This window comes from Mastacembelus armatus, chromosome 15 (assembly GCF_900324485.2).
Source record: "Mastacembelus armatus chromosome 15, fMasArm1.2, whole genome shotgun sequence".
NCBI lineage: Eukaryota > Metazoa > Chordata > Actinopteri > Synbranchiformes > Mastacembelidae > Mastacembelus > Mastacembelus armatus.
The window spans coordinates 11,037,235-11,060,023 of NC_046647.1; the positions used below are offsets into that span (position 1 = coordinate 11,037,235).

The following is a 22,789-nucleotide window of genomic DNA, read 5'->3' on the forward strand; positions in this document are numbered from 1 at the left end:
AAAAACTGTACAGTAATGTTACAAAGTGCAGGCCATCCATCCCTGCTATGTTTGATCCTTAAATATTAAGTATAGTACAAATGTGAAGGAGCTAAATACATAAACACACAACTTTTCAATCTGCGTTCCACAACTCAGTTGCTTTGTGTGCCATTCTTTTTCCTGGGTGATGCTGTGTTTTTCATCAGTCAAGAATTGGAGCCTCTCCCCATTGCAGGCTGGTAACTCTGCTGTCTGGGTTGTTCCAAACTGATAAGTCAAACACAAATATACATGACTGTGAAAAGGTGGGTCAAAGGTTTGATTTTATCTCTCAAAGTTATCTCTGTTTAGCTTTATCTCATGGAATTTAATAATGCATAATAATTAAACCTGACATCCTTTGGGTGTGTTTGTGGACTGTGTGTTTAAGGAACAGTGTGAAGCTAAGATGCTTTACCAGGTTTTAGGCATAGTAACAGGGGGAGACCAGCAGGTCAGTCAGGACAAGCAGCTGGTCGTCTGTGAACTGCTGCTTATGTTGCTGCCAGTTGTCATGGTGTGTCCGTCGGAAGTTTGACAGAGTTTTCTTCACAGTCATCTGGAAGGCCGGAAACACAAGTTATGGTTACTTGTTGCTCACTGAAAATATGCCTATATTTTAATTTATTTACATATTAAATGATAACCATTGCATTGCAACAACATAAGGGGCTGTTCATGTTGTGTCTTTGGGGTGCCCAAGTTTATTTTAAATGGAGACGCCCAGCAGCCTCACTCAAAATAGAGAGCAACGTGCATGTTGCACCACTCCCATTTTTCCAAGAATGTCTATGTCAAAGCAAGATGAAAAAAAAAAATCAGTACTTTTCATAATATAGCAAGTGCACTGCAGGTCATGTGCTTTAAATGCAGTTTGATTTATTTTGCAACTTCGTCATTGTCAAGCAGTGGGCTGCTCATGGCTGCTTAGCAACACCAGATGCCAGTGGAGCAAAAGCTCCCAAGCTCTTGCTTAAAAGAAGGTGATGCAGTATGGCTGGCGTTTCCACACGTGACACGTGAACAGCCCCTAAGACAAGTAGTAAGTTATTCCACATACTTCAATGGGTTGTGTGTCATTAAGGTGAGCACTCAGGTCCATCAACAGCTGGGGCATCCAGGTGGGTACATCGTACGGGCTGGAGAGAATACAAGCGCTCAACCCAAGTACACCAGCATGGCGCCGCACTAGGTCTGCACATACACAGGAGGGATTCCATTAAAATGAGAGAGAAAAGCATAATGAGTGTATTGTCACAAAGTCCTGAGCAGTTAAATTAGAAAGGTTCCTTACCAGCAGATGGTATGGTGTCCCCTATAGCTCCAAGCTCCCTTTTTCTCTTTTTCGGCAAGCAAGTCTTACAGAGAGCCTCAAAATGTGCCTGCATGGGGGTGTCCATGGACAGGAAATTACACTGGAGAAAGCCACTTAGTGTAGTGGCAGCCATTTCTCTTACCTAGAAGACAAAGGCCAAAAGATGAGATGGGAAATTTCCGCTAAAGTTGAATATTAATTTCAACATTGTAATGGTCCAATTGAGTTAACAGATTAAAAAGATGATTATTCTGGAATTTTCTGTGGGTAATTAACATAATTTTGTCCTGAGAGGGAAAAAAATAAAAATAAAAATAAAAAAAGAATAAACAAGTCGAATGTGGTCTCAGAATTTTCTGTTAAACGGATACTTCAATGATATAATTTACTTAGTATATTATAAAAATTAACTCCAAAAACATTAGAATGTAAAGGGCCACTTAACACTTACAAATGAAGGTTAAGGCTACTATGTGCTAAAAGATAAAGAGTCATACAAAGAATGTAACACTTAAGCCTTCCGTTTGTGTGGATCAATACTGTGGCTCCACACTTCTTGAGCCATGCTCTGGCTCTTTTTTTTCTTTTTTTTAAGACTTTCCTCTTTTCCCAGTACACCCCAGTAATTGTGCTCATCCATCAAAGTAATAAAGATTTGCAGAGGACATACATTTCACACTGTATGCCTTCTAAATAACAATGCGAAGTCCTATTACAGAAATGAAGTGCCACTTTTGGTTATGTTCCTGTATTTGTTTGAATAAACTTATTTTCTTATTATTATTTGCATATATGTTTTTTCTGGTTGATTTACTGTGTTTTGTGACCAATTTAATGCCCAAAATATATATTTCCCTGACTTTAAAGACTCAATGCCTCTGATCTTGAAATTGTCTTAAATTTTCTGACCATAAGTGGCATAATTTAAACAGTGCAACCTCTTTGTCTTTTATTGTCCATACTAACACAAAGCCCCAGAACCTTACTGATAACCTCTTTCACCACATACCATAGCAACAATGTCATCAGGCAGGGTGCTCCACTAGTTTGTACATTGGCCAGCTGGGGACTGGGGGTGGATATGTGTGTGGGAATGTTTTGCTATATTTGGGCTAAAATGGTTGCACCTTTAATGGCTCTTTTCTCAGTGGAATTCTCAGTAAGAAGAAGGTAAATCTTTAAATGGCTAACATGCATCTCTTTTAGCAACGCTCTCCAGAGGAAAGGACTCTTAGATTAATTAGGATCACTAGGGCAAATAGGTTATAGCTCCTCTTAGGTGCATGTTTTATCGTTACAAATGTTTCAGTTTTAACAGTATTTTTTCTTATAAAAAAGAAATGTAGTCTTCTCATGAGATAAGTTTGGTGTTTTGTGTGAAATATGTACCTCTGCTTAGAAGTATAGTAATAAGAATCATGGATAAGATGTGGCCTGGCACCACTGTCAGTTAAGCTGAAATGAGTGAACCCGTATTTCTCTAATAAAGGTGATTCTGAAGGTTAGGTTAGTTTAAGAGGCCGAATAAAAATGGCTACTTTCATCCATCCCCATCGTCTCCTTTGTCTCTACTCCATCCCCCTCCCTCTCATTCGCCTTCAATCTGAACGTTATCTCCATAGCAACAGATTACTGCAGCCTGTGGTTTCCATAGTGACAGGTAGAGGGAAAAAAAAGAGTAGAGAGCCAAGAGGAGAGTGCTGAATCACTACAGTTAAGCTGAAAGACAATGAGAGTGCCTGCATGCACTGGCCAACAGTTTGGCATTTATTATATTATCAGACTACCATGTCATATCTTTATATTTGGAATGAATTTAATGTCAGACTGCTGGGAATAAATGCTTTTTACCTCCAGCTGCTCATCCTCCAGCAGTCGTATTACCAGTGTCCTCACATCGTTCATTGCTTTCTGGTCACTCATGAAGGTAAACAGGTTGTAAAAAACCATAATCTGGAGGTATGTGAGCACCGTGTAGCGAGCATGCCAGGAGCTGCTGCCAGCAATCTGCAACACACAGCAGTAAACCCATCCCATATCAGTAACACACTCTGAGCATTTGTTTCACAAGAGGAACAGACCATACCCTGGATAGGCTCTGCCTCAGGAGCATGCCTCTCATGTTAAAAGTGTATACAATATTAAACCAGATTTAATGAACACAATGTCCAGCAGTCGATCTCATGCATAGGGAATCCTCCAGCATACTGTTATTTTCTGATTTGTTTTTCTGGAAGTAACATACAATATGACACTGGATAGAAATACTAGATCAATATATTATGCTACAGAATAATTTAGGAACGACTCAATTCAGTTGTCAGTACCTTCGGTCTTTTTGTTTATTAATCTTGTATGTTGTAACATATTGAGGATCAGTCACAGCTGCTGGATGACTCACCTCCTGCAGGACACTGAGGACCATGGGGATCTGCTCTGTGTAGAGGAGTCCCTGAGACATTAGAGACAGGCAGGTCTTTGCATCCTTCTTCAGCTCATCATAATTGTCATCATTTTCAACTGGAGCAATCTAGAGCACAGAACAGACATGGGTTAACAGGTGGACAGGGCTGATTTTTGAGGGTATACATTCAGAAGAAAAAAATGACACTTGTTGAATGAGTGAGTATTTCACCTTGAAGAGCAGGGGAAGCAACTGCAGCTGTTCTGGGAGAGCAGTGGAAAAGGAGCGGCCAGCACTTGCAATCTGCCACTTGAGCACTGCGTTTAGAAGTACAGACAGATGTTTTATGTTTAGGGAGCTTTCACTGCTTTAAAAAGAGATGGTGACGGAGAAAAGGCGAATATAGAACTGCTAACCCACCTGTCTTGAGCAGCTTGATGGCTTGTGTCCTCTCATCCTGCTCTTCCACCTCATTCTCCTCCACCACATGGTTCTGGATTTCCTCATCGCCCTCAATTAGAGGCTTTAGCTGCAACAGAATTCGCTCTGTGAAGTCTGAGATGTGCGGGGAGGTCGTTGGCTGGGTACATGGCAAGTTGACATCAATCATGAAGATATACGTGAGCACACTAGATAGAAGCCAAATCAAAGAAAATGAGACACAAAAACACAGAAAGATGTTAAAAAAGGTCAATCAAAAGTTATACAAATCATTATACAAACATACATTTATGTTCACGTTGCAAGAATGACCTAACCTGCCAATTCGTTCCCGAACATTCTTGTAAACCTGTGTGAGTTTTGGTTCCAGGTATTGTAGCAATCTGTGGAGAAGCTCTGGAACACGCCACTCCTGCTGAGCCAGGCCTCCCTGCAGCACATACAGACGACTGGGAGAGAAAACAAAGCAAAATCAGAGCCTGTGGGTTACTTAAAATTTTCTGTTTAACACAGCCACCTTTCTACTCACCAGGCATCGACAAAAGAACCCCCCTCTCCATTGACTGGAGACTCCATCAGCATCTCAAACAGCCAGTGAAGTTTGCGTGGGTCTCTGCTCTCCTGTAAAAGACAGACACAACAAGGTCTTATGGAAGGAAGAATAAGGGATACACATCTGCCAAAGGGAAGGAAAAAGATATAATACATGTGAATGAACACAATGCTTACACATGCTGTAGCGATGCAGGTGCCCCAGTCTGCATAGGTTTCTATTGTGATATTTGACAGGGCAGTACGGAGCAGTGGACACAAAAGCTCCCATAGGCTTTCAACCTGTAAACAGAGCAGAAGTCTGAAGACTTGCACCGTAATATCTAGACATAACATGACAAAATCATACATAGTATTTTTAGAAAAGGTATTGCCCAGAGACTGACCTAAGGAACGTCGAACATATCAGCACCATGCTACGTAAACATTTCAAATACATACCCTTGAGTAGCTCCAATGCTTGCAGCCTCTGATCAGTCCAGAGATGATCTCTGCAACACAGCGCTGCTTGCTCTCGTGGGAATCAGCCACTAGGCGTTCCATGTGTGGCCGCAGAATAGGCAGAAAGGCATCACTGAAATTGCGAAACAGTCCCTGAAATAACAAAAGAATAACAGTTCTTTTTTTTTTCTTTTTTTAATTTGCTAACTTTTTACATTTTTTTTACTTGGCTGTTGTTTTCTTTTACATCTGAAATTACTGTTTCACCTTGAACAAACAGAACCTGCGGGGGCTAAACTTGTCCTTGCCCTTACGGTCTTCAAGAGAAAGAAATTCGATGAACTGGTTGATGAACACCGGGTCTGAGAAATGGTCAAACATTATCTGCTCCCTCTGTTGGAAAGGTCATGAAAATGAATTTCACAAGATGCAGTTATTGAATTGTTATTGAATTTTGAGAGGTGGGGCTGTGTGTGGTTGTGCACATACCTCAGTCATTTCCTCTCTGGTAAGGTTCTGTTTAGGCTGCTCCTCCAGTGGTGCATACATCATCAGTTTTCTAGACAACAATAATGAGGCGAGAACGAAAATGATGTTAAATTTCACAGACAAAGAGACACCTTGAAACATATCAAGAGAGGAACATATGAACAAAATTCAACATAAAATGAGAACCTTGGCCAGCAGTAGTATCCCCAGTGAGTCTTTTCCACAAACACACAGCGATCCCAGTCCTGCTGTGTGCGTGGTAGGCTACTGCTGTCATACTGGAGCCACTGGTTGTCAGGACGGTCCCCGGCTACAATAGCACTTAGCTCCTTCACTTCACCTACCAAAATTAAGTAAAGATTTTCAAAGAAAAGTGTCAAAAACTATGATTAGAATGCAAATGGGTTACACAAACTAACATCCATAGACAACAACACTACTTAAAACATTAAGATGCTTACAAAGATCAGAGGGGCTGACAGGGATTTTCTTGTGTGGTCTCTTTATTTGTTTCATGATTCCGGCCACAGCTGATATTGCCACCTAATGGACAAAATAAGACATTTCAAACAAAACGTCCACAGGAAAGACTGGAACTGGATATGCTGTTGAACCGCAGAACTACTACATATCTCATAATTTGTGCACTGCAGACCTTGCGGACATAGAGAGAGTCATGGTTGAGGCTTTTGACGAAGAATGTAACAGCAGGTGATGGGAGTTGGTGGTCATCTCTGAGCAGCAATGACAGGAAGCCAATTGATATGTGTTCGAACTTCCAAGGCCTGGAATGTTAAACAAAGTAGGTGTTAGAGACTGTAATACAGTGTAAAAATGATTTGATTATTTTATATTATATATTATTAAATTAACTTACAAGTTCCTGTTGCTGAGGCAATCCAGCAGATCAGCAATGAGCTGTTTGTATTTCCTATAAAAATGTTGAACAATATTAGCATTTGCACTTATGTACCCTTGAATCTTGTCCTATCTTACAGGTATTAAGGCTGGATTCAGAGTAAGCAAATCATATTAACTGATCTGTTATGTGTCTATACTTCAAATTGTTACGTGTTTTATTCTGCAAAGCCAAAAGAGCGAGTTGTGAACTGCAGTCTCCAAGTTAAGCATCTTTATAGTCAAAAAATTGTGAACTCACTCAACAGACTCTGAATTCTTAAGCTGCTGTCTCTTTAGGCCTTCTGCTGCTTCTTCTTCTGAAGCAACAGCATCCTCAGGAAAAGGATTGCCAGTAATCATAAGTTGTTTGGCCACAGCATCGCACACATCAGGGATCTAAAAGAAAAGGATTGACAAAACATATTGAAAAATAATTCATCCATGTACATGTAGGGGGGGAGGAAACCTAAACCAAGCCCCATTAAGAAGGAGTGATTTGTTACTGAAATCGAGCTCAGACGTGGAGACAATACAATATCATCTCCTTCCTTTGCATATCTAATGTATGCCAGAGTCCAGGCTCAGGCTAAGAGCAGAGTCACATTGCCATTATGTTTACCTATGTTTGACTAGCTTTCGAGAATCGCTGTGTATGTGAATAGAGTAAGTAGTAGTAAGATCAATGTCAGTCAAAGGTTTCCCACAGTTATAAGAGAAAAACTGGAGAAACAAAGAAACATTTTGATGTTAAAGATGCACCACCCATATGGCTCATTTACACCGAAATACTACAAAGAAAATTTTTACTCAATATTGCAATTGCCTTTGACCATGGATTAATTTGTGAAAGTGCTGTTGGTGTTTTTCTCACAGAGAAGTCGATGCCAATGGTTTCATACTGCCGATGAATTTTGTCTGCAAGGTCATCAAAGAGTCGCACAATGGAGGGCTTCTCCAGAGACATGGCTGAGCTGAGGCCAGAGCGTACAATGGCCGGCCATGTCAGTATAATGCACTCCCAGTCGTGCAGATTGGCTAGGCATACTCCACTATGATTCCCAAGAAGACAGTACAAGGCACCCTGGAGATGTTCAGATATAGCACATGAAGCAAGTATAAACATATACTCCTAAATATGAAATTGAAAATAATGATTTCAAACTGTTTGTAGTGAAGGGCAAGAGGTGTGTCCTACTTTAAACTGCTGCTGTGTGACACTGCTGTTGTCTGGGTTGAGAAACTCTAGCACATGAGGGATAAGATCTCTGCAGCAGAAATTGTACGTTCCTAGTGCAGTGAACAACACATTTTGAGCCTTGCTGCGCACCTGGAACGTAAGAAAATGTCAGCTGTGCAATGCACGTTAGTCAGATGTCTTTTTCATTTTTGATGAATAAAGGCTAGTCTGTAATGATATGGTTACAAAAAAAAGAAAAAAAGAAAAAAAAAAAGCTGAAACGACATAAATATAGCAATATTCTAATAAGATGAGGACAACAGATTGGATGTTCTGTGGTACTCACCTGACTGTAAGTGCTGGTGGAAAGCCTCAACAGGTCTCTCATCAGCTCCTGGTGAATGCTCCTGTACTGACATCCTTCTACTGTCAGCTTTCGCAGCTGATTGGTACAAAAACTCAAATTCAGAAATAGTAAAACACAAAATCAAAAAGATGAATTTCCATATTAACAACTTACCTCATGTTGGAGCATGACTCTGTCTATTAGCAGAGCTCTGATGTGCTGCTTTCTGCCATGAAGCTGCAAATATATGGTGTCATTTTTAGTTGTCAGTTTAAACATAAGCTCTAATATCAATGCATCTAATCTAAGGTTAGAGGAAGATGGTGAATGGTTTAGGAATTCCTACAGTGATAACAACATTAAAAAAAACAGTATAAGTACAAAGAACTTCTTACTCTGTTTTCCATTGACTTCTTCACAAGATTGAAGCTCTTCCAGCGGGAGTCAAACTCCTGTTTGTGAGAACCTTTGAAGTGCAACAGGTCACTGATAATCTAAGGAAATGAAGACAAAAATATTGATAAGTGTTGGGTGACAGGATCAGTACATTAGCTATTGGTAATAGCCTGTGTTTGAGACTTTGAGCAGTTCAAAATGGCAACCAAGAGTCAAATAAATTCAGTTTAAAACCTATGTCTACACAGTGTCCAACACAGCAACTTGCACACAGTGATAGGTTTTCCAAAAGATATCAGGCAAGTGTATATTGTCTAAGCGATTTATAATTCAATCTAACTTTATAGACATGAGCCAACTATATCAGCAAATGCTGGTTGAAAGGGTGGAAAAGTGCAACAGGGCAATTGTGCTCCATAGCCTAAACGCTGACAAAACATTGGATATTATACCCAGCGTTGATAGTTAAAACAATACAAGCTATCATGCGTGCTGCTTGCCCACCTTGATAATAGAGAAAAGAGACTTGGTGTCATCTTCAGAGTGCTCCAGTATGTAATCTGCAAGAAGAGGTAACAGCAGAAGAAAGACCCACAGATATTATAAACCTGCCTGTTAAACTGAATGTGAATACAGTGTGTTTAATGCCATGGCTGTGAAATGAAGAAGCCTGAGACAGAATAACTGAGTGAATACTTACGCAGCAGCTGTCTCATCACACGACAGACAGCATCTCTGTAATTCTCTCTGGACTCATCTGCATGTGGAGGTAACATTACTGTGTAAGAATTTACTAAAACTTTTATCACTCAACAGTTCTCAAAAAGTAACTTGCTTACCATACTCCATTCCTGTATAGAGGGTGGTCTCATCTAGAATCACCATGCTATGCACCCTGGGGAAAAAAAGCAAGTACAAAGCCAACTAAACAATGTAATCTTTAAAATGATGCCTAAAAATACATTGTGTGGAAATAAGGACGCACCTAAAAAGATCTGTCTTATATTAAGTCCATCATTCAGTCCTTAGGAATAAGTAACTCATACGGCTTCTAAGCCATGTACTTAAATAGAATATAAGCCATTACTGGTAGACTGAGTTTCCTCTACCATATGTGAAATTAACAAACTCCTTGGTAACGTCCTCCAAAGAACTCAGCACATTTGTTATCTAGTTTTCTAAAAGACACTTTTATATTTGTTAACCACAACACCACATCATTCTTGTGCTTAGGAGAAAAGTTGGGCATGTGACTGCAACTGCTTACAGTTCAGGAATGGGCTCTCCTTTCAGGGGAGGCATCAGGCTTCCAGCTCCCAGAAGGCAGTGCTGCACAATGGTCAGGCTCTGTAGCACATCATCTCTGAAAAACACAGAAGCAGAACCTATCTTAAATATATGCATCATACTCAGGCTAAACAAAAATGGACTAAATACACTCCAATGACTGCAGACTTCGGAACTCAGAGACTAATTTCTCTCAGGAGCACAGAGAAGCAGTCAGAGTTGTTCCTCATTACCTGCTCATGTCCTGTTCTCCCAGTGCAAATCTCTGAAGGCGCTGCAGTTCAGGCTGGAGGATCAGGTCCAGTAAATAGAAAGCAAAGGAAGTCTCCTCAACACTGGGCACATGCCACTGGATATCCAAATTCCAAAGATCCCCAGGTCGACCCCAATCCTGCGTGGGTTAAAAACAAAAGCAAACGTTAAGTATAATATTAGGCTCATTAACACCACAATAAAAACAATTACTTTTTTGTGCCACAACTTATAAATTCATTATGCATTTGTAATCAGGGTAAAAGCAAAGCCAGTCTCAGCTTGTATCATAGTTATATTTATTTATTAACATCATAATTCCTGTGATAGATTAGTGCCCATGGTGTACCCCACCGCTCAGCCAGTTTCAGCTGGGATTGGCTCTGGGCCACCCTGTGACCTTTGACAGGAGTAAGAGGTATAGATAATGGATGACCTCCACCATAAATGGCAGACCACTGAAAGACTGATACAACCTCTAACACATTCCTGCAGCCCTGCATTACTACTGATAACTGTAAAACCCACAAGTGAGACTCATTTGTTCTGTGCTGCAGGAGACAGTAATCCAGCCAAGTGATCCACTGTCCATGCCTCCCCACTCTGGGAAGAAACTTAATGGGATCAAAGAACAGACTGTGTTCGCTGGCTAACTATCTAAAGACTGGAGCAGGCACCCTATTAAACCAGGTCAGTGAGTGCAAGTGAGGGTTTCCTGACTTATGTGGTTCAAGGACAAATGTCTGCAACTTTTGTGTCTTCTAAAACACAATCTCTCACTGAGTGAACATGTGGTCATAACGTTTTTAAGTACAAATCTACCTGACAGACATGTGGAACATCCAAAATAAAGCAACATTACTTCCAATTTTCAGTGAAAGAAAGGTGATTGTTAAAGTTGACTGAGGTTCAAATATACTGCATCAATCAATATTAGTACCTTGATAGGTAGGTAGTCACTGATTGGTTGGTTGAACCCTCCTGGCACACTGCAGTACTCTGTGGGGTAGATAAGGGCAGAAGAACGAAGGATGTGGTGGAGCAGGTTGCAAGCCAGTGTGTAGCCCTGTTTACATTTGAGGTGAAGCGTCAACTGCAAAACCTGGACCAGGTCAGATCGATAACGCAGGATCTTGTCACCGTCCACTCGAGTCACCTGAGGTCCACATGGTGAGAAGGGGAAAAAAAAAAAAAAACCGCTGTCAGGATTATAGAAAGACAGTGTTGGTAATTACAGAAAGTTAGGGGTTCGGCTTGGTCTAAATCACCTCAGACAGTAGCTGGAGATTCCACAAGAGCTCCTTGTCAAGCTCCTCCTCATTCAGCACTTCCTCATCTGGTAAACAGTATGTCGGGCAAATGAGAAAGACCGTGGAAGCAAACACAAGCCATGCATACAAAAACCTCGTCTTATAGAAATGTTTATTCCTGTTTGGTGAGCACTTACTGACAGCAATTTGGTTTATGGCGTTACAGCAGTGTGGCACAAACATCTTGAGTGACTCTGCAGGGTGACACTGAAAACAGAAGCATAGTGATGATGAAGATGGTAAACTAATAAGCTGCTATAAGAGAAATTAATGCTTTGGACCCACATGAATAGTTTGACTGGACAGGACTGACCTTGGCAGCAGCTCTGCACATGTCAGCCACCATTCTTCCAGCCACACGTGTCTCAAAGATGTTGGTGGTTGCAAAGTTGAACACTTTTTCCAGAGCCACCTGTTAAAAGAATGGGATAAATTGTGTTCATATCTGTATGTTTATATACACATATGTAAATTATGGAATAAAGACTGAAATGAGACAGGTATGTGGACAGTCTTAACCTTGAAGATGTCCAAGGAACACTGTGTGAGGATGGTGCTAAAGGTGGACGACAGGCCAAGCTCTACCAGACTCTCCAAATGAGTCATTTTCTCTGTTTCTGTTTCTTCGCGAGTTTGTTCCAGAGTGCTGCTATCTATCAGTGCAAAGCATCTGTGCAAAAAAATGAAAACAGGTATTCAAATGTAGAGATATTTTAGCACTCAGAAATACTCTTGGTTGAGGAGCTATATCTGTTTAATTTTTTGCATAAACTGCAACATAAAAAACTGTATTTTTGTATTTTTTTTTTTTGGCTCATAAGTCCAATGACAAAAATGATCAAGTGAGTAAGGAACAGCTCATGTTCATGTGTGTTCAAATAAATCAGGTATACAGAGCTGCAGTTGTGCAGGCAATGTTCTTTATCATACCTGTCCATGAATTGCAGCACAAAGTCTTCAAATTCAGCTGAAGCAGAGCACATCTCTCGTTCCACCTAAAAGTCATACAAAAGTATGTAACAGCGATATGCAAAAATCATTTCAGAATGTGCGATTAATTATGTAAATTGGAGAAGAGAAAAAAAAAAAAAAAAAAAAAAAACAGGGTTTCACCTCTGTCAAGTCAGTTTTTTCATGTAGGGCAGACGAACAGTCCACCAAAGGCACAAGAGTCACAAACGTAGCAATAAATTGGAATGTGATCTGTAGGCACAGGTACAATCTTTATATCAGCTGTAAGCCACCAAAAAGAGTGCAGGAAGAAGGTATTCATGAAAAACACTGCCACACACCATGCACTTGCTGAAGTCATTAGGGTCAACGCCTGGCAGAGCCCTCATCAGCAGCGGTAACATGTGAGTGGGCCCCTCCGGAAAGCGCTGCCCACCTGATACGAGGCTACGTGCCACACCAATCATGCAGCTCAGAGTGGCTGTCAGCTGATGGGGCTCTGTTAGAGTCTCCAGAGCAGGGTATGTTCTATGTTTAGAGACAGTGAACAATTAATCCTTTGTGTTCATTTAAAAAAGTGGCCTTGTTGCTTATCTAAAGCAGAAAACTAGCAACAACACTGCCGATTTATAGGAATGGGAACTTGGGTCAAAGAGTTATCCTTGAGATTCTATAGTTCAGTACAAACTTACTTCTCCAGCACAGGGGGAATGACCAACTCAGGCCTCATTAGAGCCAGATTTTGCAAGGCCTGGGCAGCATCTAAACTCCCTGTCTTGCTGAACATGGCCAGCAGGACCGGCTGCATCATACTCTCCACAAAGTCTGTGATATCCTCCTCTGTGAGCTTGTGACTGTCTGGTATTGGTGTTAACCATGTGGGCTTTCTGTAGCGCTCCCGGTGCAGCCGCCGTACCACACTAGCTGGGAGGCGTTGGAGCAGCTTCATAAGCTTCACCTGGACATGAGGACAGAGGGATAGAAAGACAGATACATGACAAAGGGGTGACACACAGGTGGACAGTGTGCCACCATGTAGTCTGGACAAATGGAGAGGGTAGAGGATGTTGCCTGAAGCAACTGGTGAAACAGATGACATAATGAACATACAAAAACAAACCAGTACAATGTAAACATAACTTCTGTCTTCTTGTCTTGCACATATTTTCAAACTATGCAATGACTTTAGAACAAAAAACATCAGTTGAGGTTCAGGATGTTTTATCAGGAAAAAAAAACAAATAAAAAAAAAAAAAACCCACTCATTTAGTACATTCCTTTCAGTAAGTGGCTAGTGTGGACATTGAAAAGACATGAACATTCCGGGTTACCCATGATCACGTATTATGACTTGAAATCGGAAGTGCTTCTTATTGCAAAACATTGTTTACATGTAAAAAAAAAAAAAAAAAAAAAACTACAGCCAAGTTGACAAACACCTCATGCATTTCCAAGTAGCAGCCTAGAATACACACATAGTTGTAGCTCTGCCAAAAATAAAGGTTTGTATATCAGGACAAGTTGCTGCCTGTGGTGCTTCAAATCAAGTGGAGGGGGATCCTCAAAACAGAAAGGCATGTGGCTTGGTTCCCAGTGACCTTTAATAGCACTGCAGCACATCTCACTCACATCGTCCCGTTATTTTTGAATTAGACACTGATGTAAACCTAGATAGCCAGTGAGACTCTGGAGTGACTGCGCCCTTTGTCATAGTAAATGGTGCTACCATGTGCCCTGTTAAGCCATGTTAAGACGATGCTAGAATTATACTTGGAACAAGCTGGTAACTCATATTTTTAAACTAAAAAGTGACTCACCAACCAGCGGCCATGGTTTGATGGGTGGAAGAAAGATGTAATACTGCTGAAAAGGCCACTGAGATGTGCTTGAGCTTGTTTGCTGGGTCCTCCCTGAAAACAACACCAGTGGGTCAACAGAGAAAGTTTTCTAGAGTTACATCAGCTGAAATTATTTACATAAAAGTATCTGAACTGAACTTACCAGGAGGGCTGAGACCCAAAGGACCACATGGCTGATGTCGTAGGCGTTGGTGACGTATCGTGATACTATCATCTGACTGGTCCCCACAGGGAGATTTAAACTCCTCAAAATTCTTGTGAAAATCTGAAATGTAAAAAAAAAAAACAAAAAAAGTTAATGTCATTTAATATTGTATTATTTTGATTTAGAGTTATTTGTTAAAAAATAATCATAATACCAATATTTAACAGGTCAGCAGAGCATTTTTATGTTTATCAGCAATGCAGGCTCATGGCCTCATCAAAAAGCATGGATCAAAACAGTCACTCAGTTGATACACAAACATGATGCAAGTCACATTGCCATCAGTGGTCAACAGTATGCAACAACGAAACTTGATAGTTGTTTCTCTGACTGCAATGGCCATGAAATAAACTACCATGAGCCAAACTCACAAAGGTCAGGCCATATGTGGGAGGCATGTGACACAAACTTCAAAACAAACAAGTACTCATTTGTACAGTGGGTGGTGGAAAGGGGTTATTTACAAAAAGAGGGCAACAAACCTTAGGAATATAAGGGTCCCAGTCAATGTAGCCAATGTTGTCATTAGCCAAGCGAGCAAACAGGTTGACCAGATGCTGCAAAGATGTAGGAAAACATGTCAAACATGGAAGACAGACATTGTCTTGTCCATATGTTCAAACTTTTTTTTTTTCAGAAAAAGTCTACTCACCACTTCCCAGCTTGGAAGATTCTGAACAGACACCCATAAACTGATCAACTCGTCAAACCACAACCTGAAAGTGAAACAAATCGTTATAAAAGAAGAAAACAACAAGTGCACATGCTTCACCTTAAAGTAGGGTTGTGGCTGGGGAAAGACTAGTTCTGGAAAGAGTTCAGTGTCTGTAGGAATTCCTAACAAAGCAGTTTCACCTCATTCATACTCCTCACCAACAATGTTAAAGAGGTATACCCGTGTAAAACTGCATTATTTCACAGGTCCATAACTCAGAACACTTTCTAATCATTTCAAAAACATTTTCTATAAAGAACTAAATAATTTAGTGTTAATTACAGAGAAAACCTGAAATCCAATGTATGAGAAGATGAGAAGCTTCTTACTTGAACCCCTTGTGGTGCAGCTCTGGAGGCAGAGTTGTGGGAAGAAAGAGCTCAAAGTTGCTTATTGCTTTTTGCATGGTGACATCAAAGGGACACAGCAGTGGTCTCCACTCATCAAGCATCTCCTGAGTAGCAGACTCAGAAAAATACCTGTAGGAACAGAGAGAACCACAATAAGATATATTTCTCTCAAAAGTACACCAATGACAGTTATTTGGAGATGACATTAACATCATTCATCAACTTATGAATGGGTACATACTAGGGCTGGGCGATATGGCCTAAAAAAAAAAAAAAGAATCCCAGATTTTCTTCACAAAAAAAAAAAAAAATCAGATTTACGATTTAAATTTATATAATAATTTTTTCACCGGCGGGTGTGCTTGTGCTGCCGCGGTCTTATTCATTTCGTAGGGTGCAACATCTCTCCCACTTGGCAGCATGCCTCTGTTTGAGGTGCTGCAGTAAATTGGTCATACTGCTGCCTTTGCTAGCAACAGACATCAAACACACTTTGCAGTGGGGTGTTGTTTGTTCTGCGTCTGACACAGAATAACCGAACCAATTCCAAATTACGAATGACACTGTGCCTTTCTTGGGAACGAGTTCTTCCCTGCTTGCTACCATATTGTTTGCGTATCTCAAATACGGCAAACGCACAGGGGGAGGGGCTGAGCCCAGAGGGGAACGTCAGCGGATGTTAAAGAGAAAAAAGTTTTTCATTCAAACAAGTCAATGTAATCTACACATTCAAATTAATCCATAAAATCAGTCTATTGCCCAGCCCTAGAACATACGGAATGGCCACTTGCAGTTTCTCAACCAGCAGAGCAACTTACAGAGCTCTACGAATATGTACAAGACTCTAAGGTTCTTTTCAAACAACATCCTCGCAACCCTTAACCCACGCAACCATATTTTATTTTCAAAGTGTAAGAAAAACCCAAGATACATTCATTCAATTCAACACAATAACACACGATCATGAATTATCGAGTGTTTGAGTTTCCCTTTGTCAAGACTATGTGTATATTTTTATTACGTTCATATTACAGAAAGAAGACTGAAATGTACAAACCAGGAGCTGCTGAAATTCTGATGATGGAGCTCAATTTTCCAATACTACAAGTCACACCTAGCACATTTTTGCTGTTAGCTGTAAATCCTGTGGTTCCACTGGGCTCATGGGCCCACAGGGGGATTTTTCACGGTGCATTATGTGCTTGTGTAAACCCTGCAGGTTATTTCAGCTCACCTAGTCTCCACAGCAGTTCCAAAACCAAAGGTGGCCTTTGGAAAAACTGTTACTTCCAACCAAAGCTACTTCCCTCTGTCTCATTGCTGATCCACAGTGTCTCAGCAGCTGACCACAAATCACTCTGCTTTCTCACAGTAACAGGAAACTCTCACACGAGACCAAATTAGATAAGATAATTGGATTATCTGCCTAAGTGCAAACTGAGGGATGAGTTCTAGTACTCGCCTAAGATATCTACATGCGCACAACCTTGGTGAAGAGAGGGACAGGGACCTGCTGCTGACATTAAGGCATTGGGATGATAAAGCATTTTAAACTCATTCACCCACTACAGCATCCAACATTTAAACAGACGTCACTTTCATATCAATTCAGCTATAGACAACTTTAATTTCCCAGATACAAATACTATTCCATTAGATCTGTCGAGTCAACAAACATTGATCTTTGAATTCTAACACTAATATAGCAACAATTTTTACAAAACTATTTTCCTGAAATTGTAACAAAGCCTTGCAGGAGCCTAAATGTAAAGATAAGACAGAGTATTAATAGATAATGACATTAAGATGTACTTACGGTCTGCAGCTCTTTACAAGGGTTTTCAAGACACTTTCTACCGAGCTGTAATAAAAGAAAATGAAAAAAATGATGCACGTGTCCAAACAGTGATAAAGTAATGTTAGAGTTACAATCAATCTCCACACAAATGCAATTTGACTTTTATTGCATGCATAGAAACTTTTTAACACTTTTGAATGGTGTGCTGGGAAAAAAAATCCATAAAGTCTAGTGTATGGTGACAAGACTGTAATAAAACTGCATTAAGAGACTACAATTGCTTTACCAAAAGTAAAAACAGTAATTGTTGGCAATAGTAGTAGACCTTCCTGGCTGGCATCATGCTAATATACTGATTCTTGTTAATATTTGCTTGACTGTCCATTCACAGCATGTCACTATAAATTCAGTCACTTCTAGAACTTGTCAAAGGTGGTTATGGGACGGTAAACGACAAACTGTGTAAAAGAATCTGATGGGCACTAAGTAGTAGTAGAATAGTACAAAACATTCATATTTTTCATTTCCAAATGTTGCTGTTAAACATTTTCTGATGTACCATGTGTACAGTTTAAATCTAGTGACACCTATGATCAAACATGCTTTAAAAAAAACTTATATTAACAGCAACAGTAATGGGCAGAGGCATACTTGGGAAACCAGTTGAGGCCCAGATGCTCTGTCTTTAAAAACAGTATCCTGTCATGCAGCTCATACAAAGCTGTGTTGAAAGCTCAGGACTGATATAACCACAGCTTTGGAGCGCCTTGCCCACAATTCAACCTATCAGCTCACACGCAAGCTGAAATCATGCCTTGTTGGAAATGTCCTGCCAAATTAACAACTGGTTATTTGTTCCCAGATCACACACGTCTTTTTGAAGCCAACATACTCCATGTTTAATACTCTAACAATAGCTGAATTATGGGTGACCCTCTGCAAGCAGCGATTTAAATGGGTTATTCTAGGCCAGTCTTTAATGCTTTAAGCCCACAACGCACAAAGCTAGGGTCAAAATCATGCACTGCAAACTACAAGGGGATGTCCCATTACAAAACACTTAGACTCTTAGGGTGAAGGAACCCCTGGCTACCCTACATGGCATCAGTATCTGAATTGAAGTGAACCCTTATGTTTGTCTCAACACATTCCAAGACAGAAGGAAATGCATATTACAGATAACATGGCTACCTCCCTTGAGCAAGGCCAAAATAAAGACAAGTGTCGAGAGTTCATTAATGTAAACACTAAAACCACAACTAAGCTTATGAAGTAATAAATGCTATATAATGCATTATAAAACTCAAACTATGAAATAAATATTAAACTCTCCATTATCAGTCCATCATAGTAGATATGAAGGAAAGGGAGAATGGTCAAAATTCTGTTAGCTGCAGTGCGACAGTCTCAAATATGAGTGAAATGTTAACATTGATTAACATTAAATCTTGATTTTTGTGACAAGCTGCATATGGGGTGTATATATATAATTTTTGTTCACATGCGATGCACAACAAAAAAGTAAATGCCTGAAAGGATGAATTAAGTAAAACACAAAGAGAAATACTGTCCTTACCACCTCTGAACCAATTTTAGCATTATGAGTTTAGAGGATGAACGAAGCCGTGGAGAACTGAATGTGAAAAGAGACAAAGGCATAAAGAACACATTCAGCACACAACAGAGTGCCAATCACTCAAAATATGAACATACTAAGCATCAACCTAAGAATTTATTACATAATCATTATGTTTTGTGCGCATTAGTATAGTTTTAAAAGAGGTAAGCTGGCAATCAGCCAAAGCAGCTTGCTGTCATTAGTTGTAAAATAAAAGTGATGCAATAACAATGCATTTAAGGAATAAGCATACAATGTTCCCATAGCACCATAAAAGAGCACCTCGCACTGCTTGCTAAGAACTTCATAAAGAATTCCCCAAGTGTCTTGCATAAGGTAAACTGACATCTAAACTGTACTACGTGTAAAGGACACAGTAGACATAATTCCATGTACAGTACAGTTATGAAGGGTATGTGATATAAAATATGTTCCACTTGTTCCCAAACAACTGGTCCAATTAGGCAAAACTAGACTCTTCCAGTAATAGGAATCCTGTCATTCAATAACTTGTGTTTCACTGTGGAAAAGCACAGACAAACCAAAATATCTAATCTGTATTCTGCAGTAATTACTTTTTTTGTGATCAAAATCGAAAATAAAAAAAAAAACAAATTTGCAGGGGTAAAGGAATATTGGTATAGGTTCTAAAAGAATCTGATGGGCACTAAGTAATAGTAGAATAGTACAAAACATTCATATTTTTAATTTCCAAATGTTGCTGTTAAACATTTTCTGATGTGTACAATTTAAATCTAGTGACACCTTAATTGATAAGCGATAGCGTTTTCTAAAGTCTATGATCAAACATGCTTTAAAAAAACTCATATTAACAGCAACAGTAATGGGCAGAGGCGTACTTGGGAAACCAGTTGAGGCCCAGATGCTCTGTCTTTGAAAACAGAATCCTGTCATGCAGCTCGTACAGTGGTCTCCAAGGCAACTCAAGGTCCTCCCTTGACAGTAGTTCCCTTTTCCTGTTAGTTGAATCAGACATACAGGTAGATGAAAATAAACACAGATGCTAGCTCATTATGCAATCTTACCTAATTAAAAAATATATACAGAAGATCAGACAATTTATTGTCAATGCTGAGTTTTCATGACTTTTTTTTTTTTTTTTTTTAAAATCATCTAACGTAACTCTAGAGGAAACAAAAATAATTTATTTTAAGACGATCTTTTACTGTGAAATTTGAAGTATGAAACAACTGCATGTTCAACTTATGGACAAGTTATTAAATAAAACAGATGGGCCCCAGTCTTACTTGAGCAAGTTGATGAGTAGTCGAGCAAAGCCCTGCATCATGCTGATCTCCAATCTGGGGATCGTCACTAGCTCGTAGAGCAACTTGATGAACAGCACATGGTCTTCTTTGCTGAACTTGCGCCCATACAGTCTCATGTACCTAAATAAGAGTAGATTTAGTAATATTACTCCAGTTTCAAAATGCATAACTAGTCAGAGACCCTGTAATAACATAAACTGGTGACAAAATATTTAAAAAATGAAAATCATAACAAGCCAAGACATCCAAATATTAAGAATCAATATCCAGCTTGGCATTAGATATTTGATCCATAAGAAAAATGCCTGTATCATTGTTAAAATACCAAAATACCAGTGAACAGAATCTGGGTCAACCCCAGTGTAAACTTTCCATCTCTCTGAGCCGGCAGTGACTCACTCTTGGACAGAGCAACGCGCCAGCAATGGGGACTGAAACGGATTAAAGACAGCCCAGCAACCAAGTACAACACAATGAAACAGCAGTAATCCAGTGTCACACTGACATTATCTTTGCTTGTGCAATGTGAATCATTAATTAACCAAAAGACAAGCAAAAGTGTATAAAACATAATGCTACCATTCATTCCATTTAAACTTCTAATGAACAATTAATGCTTATCTATTTGGCAGAAACCTTTCAACAGATAGCACACACTACAACCAGGTCAAACACTGCATATCAAAAAGTGGGTGGGGTGTGAGTAGGAATCCCTTGAAGCAAATCCACAGGAGACTCATAAGCCCACGAATTTAAAATCTGCCTTGTTTATTGTGATTAAGTTGTGAGTTGTCTAACTTGCTGAACATGCCAAAGGCAGGACACAAGCAGAACTGAAACTAGTACAGTGGCAAGGTTGTGTATTTGACACTCCGGTGTCCCACGATATGAAACCCAGGCTGTCCCTAATCCGATACACTATCTAGGTTATAGACAATAGTCATATACAGTCACCTAACACCTCAGAAAAAAACACATCAGGTTATACAGTAAAAGATAACGCTAATGTGTCAGGACAAATATTAGCTTAGTATCCTATTTTACACAAATCTTTAGTGTTACCCAACTGTCAAATATATAACATTAGCTAATGTAGAGAGAAATGTGACATTATAATATTACGCTAAAGTCTGCTGACGTTCAACACAAAGAAATATGAAGTGAGCAACAACTTTTAATGTTAGGTTAAGATGCCACAGATTAGCGTTACTTACGTGGAAAGTTTCCTTGTCCAGAAAAGCACACCGGGCCATATCTCTCTGAGCTGCACAGCTCGGCCCAAGTTTCCTTTTATTTTGCTCAAAATATCATTGGATTCATCATCTAGTCTATCTGCGTACGGCAGAAGTTTGTTGTAGACAATATCTTTTTGAGGAACAAAACCCAATATGTCAGACTGTGCCTTTTTCATATTACAAATTCCACCTGGCTAGCTTCACTATGCTAGCTAATTTTACTGTTTAACTTCCGTCGGGTTCCCAATGTTGTTTTCCCGCTGTGCTAATTTAACATTAACGGCTAGCAACTCCCCAGCTACCAGCCCTTTTTGATTATTCGTAAGGTTGTTATGGCCCACACCGACTAAGTTATGAGATTCACAAGTTGAAGACACGCTAGCTAGCCATCGAGCTTAAGTTAAGTTAGCTCCCTCTACCTTCAGTCATATTTTTTGTTAAAAAAAAGAGTTTGAAGAAAAGAATTCGCGCAAAGAGCGTGTCGGTACTCGTATTCCTCTCTTTAGTCTGACGCGATTCTAAAAATCTGACAACCCGTTATACCGTTCTAGGCAAACTTAGCTCTTTACTACAAAAGCAGAGTCATATCCCAAGGACTGTCAACGTCGACCGATTCATCCAACTACGGCAAAGCAGACTGCAGACGACACCCAGCTACTAGCCACACAACGAACACGTCATATCCGCTAACTAAAGCAAGAACTACATTTCCCAGCATGCACTTCTCCATTCATGCTTTTTATAAACGTTTATCCTTTAGCCAGTCCAACAGGATGACTTGAAATCCACTTAAGACCGTGCGTCCTCTGATGTCTTTTCTGCTGCAGCAATTTTATTTTCCTTCACGCCAAACAACTCAGAAAGTAGCCCCTGTTTTAACTATTGAGTAAGTCCTTAACAAAACTGATTCAGTAGTGACTGGTTTAAACACATTTCAATGATCTGAAAATTATGAATGGTATCAGAAAGTTAAATACTCGTACTTCAGTAGGCCTAGCCTATGGAGAAAGTTCTTAATTTGTTAAACCTTGGATTGAAGTTCTAACATAAAGTCTACCATGGCCTATGAGTGGTCAGAAAATACTCTCCGTTCTTCGGAATGGAAAAAGCAAATATCTAGAGGGCAGTCACGGCCCAACAGAGCTGAAATTGTTGAAGTTTGAATAATTTCAATATGTTGAATGGTAGTTTTGAACTTGTGCCGTTTGCACGCACGCCTATTGTACAGAATTTCCCACTGCAAATTGGAACATTCCGTCCATTCATTTGAATGACTGATGTTTTTTCTGAAAAATGCTAAATATTTCAGAAAATTTGAAAGATGAGAAAGGTAGAATTAACCTCGTGCTAGTTGAGCTGAATTTATTACTGTTTAATTAGCTTAAAAAACTATTTTCTTGGCTTTTCCATTTTGCAAGATGTCAAAAAAGTGCACGGA

General features: G+C 39.7%; 1 protein-coding gene across 3 annotated transcripts; it reads right to left on the bottom strand.

Annotated features, from left to right (window-relative positions):
- Nucleotides 1-193: 193 nt before the first annotated feature.
- On the bottom strand, nucleotides 194-21,983 carry psme4a (proteasome activator subunit 4a). 3 transcript variants are annotated; one of them, XM_026309092.1, is made up of 48 exons: nucleotides 21,331-21,983; nucleotides 20,096-20,236; nucleotides 19,688-19,804; nucleotides 18,786-18,842; nucleotides 17,228-17,272; nucleotides 15,391-15,540; nucleotides 14,999-15,062; nucleotides 14,829-14,903; nucleotides 14,284-14,406; nucleotides 14,100-14,192; nucleotides 12,975-13,240; nucleotides 12,624-12,810; nucleotides 12,445-12,534; nucleotides 12,262-12,326; nucleotides 11,851-12,001; nucleotides 11,645-11,743; nucleotides 11,469-11,538; nucleotides 11,290-11,357; nucleotides 10,962-11,177; nucleotides 10,003-10,160; nucleotides 9,750-9,845; nucleotides 9,322-9,377; nucleotides 9,183-9,239; nucleotides 8,987-9,042; nucleotides 8,482-8,580; nucleotides 8,261-8,323; nucleotides 8,087-8,182; nucleotides 7,759-7,890; nucleotides 7,435-7,644; nucleotides 6,823-6,959; nucleotides 6,541-6,594; nucleotides 6,319-6,448; nucleotides 6,125-6,206; nucleotides 5,850-6,003; nucleotides 5,664-5,733; nucleotides 5,442-5,567; nucleotides 5,175-5,327; nucleotides 4,911-5,015; nucleotides 4,711-4,802; nucleotides 4,499-4,630; nucleotides 4,161-4,369; nucleotides 3,972-4,057; nucleotides 3,738-3,866; nucleotides 3,188-3,343; nucleotides 1,316-1,478; nucleotides 1,082-1,215; nucleotides 440-580; nucleotides 194-249 (listed from the first exon to the last, which is right to left on the bottom strand). In XM_026309092.1, the coding sequence occupies exons 1-47, from the start codon at nucleotides 21,525-21,527 to the stop codon at nucleotides 446-448; spliced, it is 5,544 nt and encodes a 1,847-aa protein (XP_026164877.1). In that variant the 5' UTR covers nucleotides 21,528-21,983; the 3' UTR covers nucleotides 194-249; nucleotides 440-445. The 3 variants fall into 3 exon arrangements, with proteins under 3 accessions (XP_026164877.1, XP_026164878.1, XP_026164879.1); XM_026309093.1 differs by lacking the exon at nucleotides 18,786-18,842; XM_026309094.1 differs by lacking the exons at nucleotides 18,786-18,842; nucleotides 19,688-19,804; nucleotides 20,096-20,236; nucleotides 21,331-21,983 and adding an exon at nucleotides 17,861-18,751.
- Nucleotides 21,984-22,789: the final 806 nt, after the last annotated feature.

Coding starts and splice junctions, on each gene's coding strand:
- psme4a (XM_026309092.1), bottom strand. CDS start 21,527: ATGAAAAAGGCACAGTCTGACATATTGGGTTTTGTTCCTCAAAAAGAT. Junction 14,904..14,998: donor ATCTTCCAAGCTGGGAAGTG/GTGAGTAGACTT, acceptor ACATCTTTGCAG/CATCTGGTCAACCTGTTTGC. Junction 4,058..4,160: donor CATCAAGCTGCTCAAGACAG/GTGGGTTAGCAG, acceptor TTCTAAACGCAG/TGCTCAAGTGGCAGATTGCA.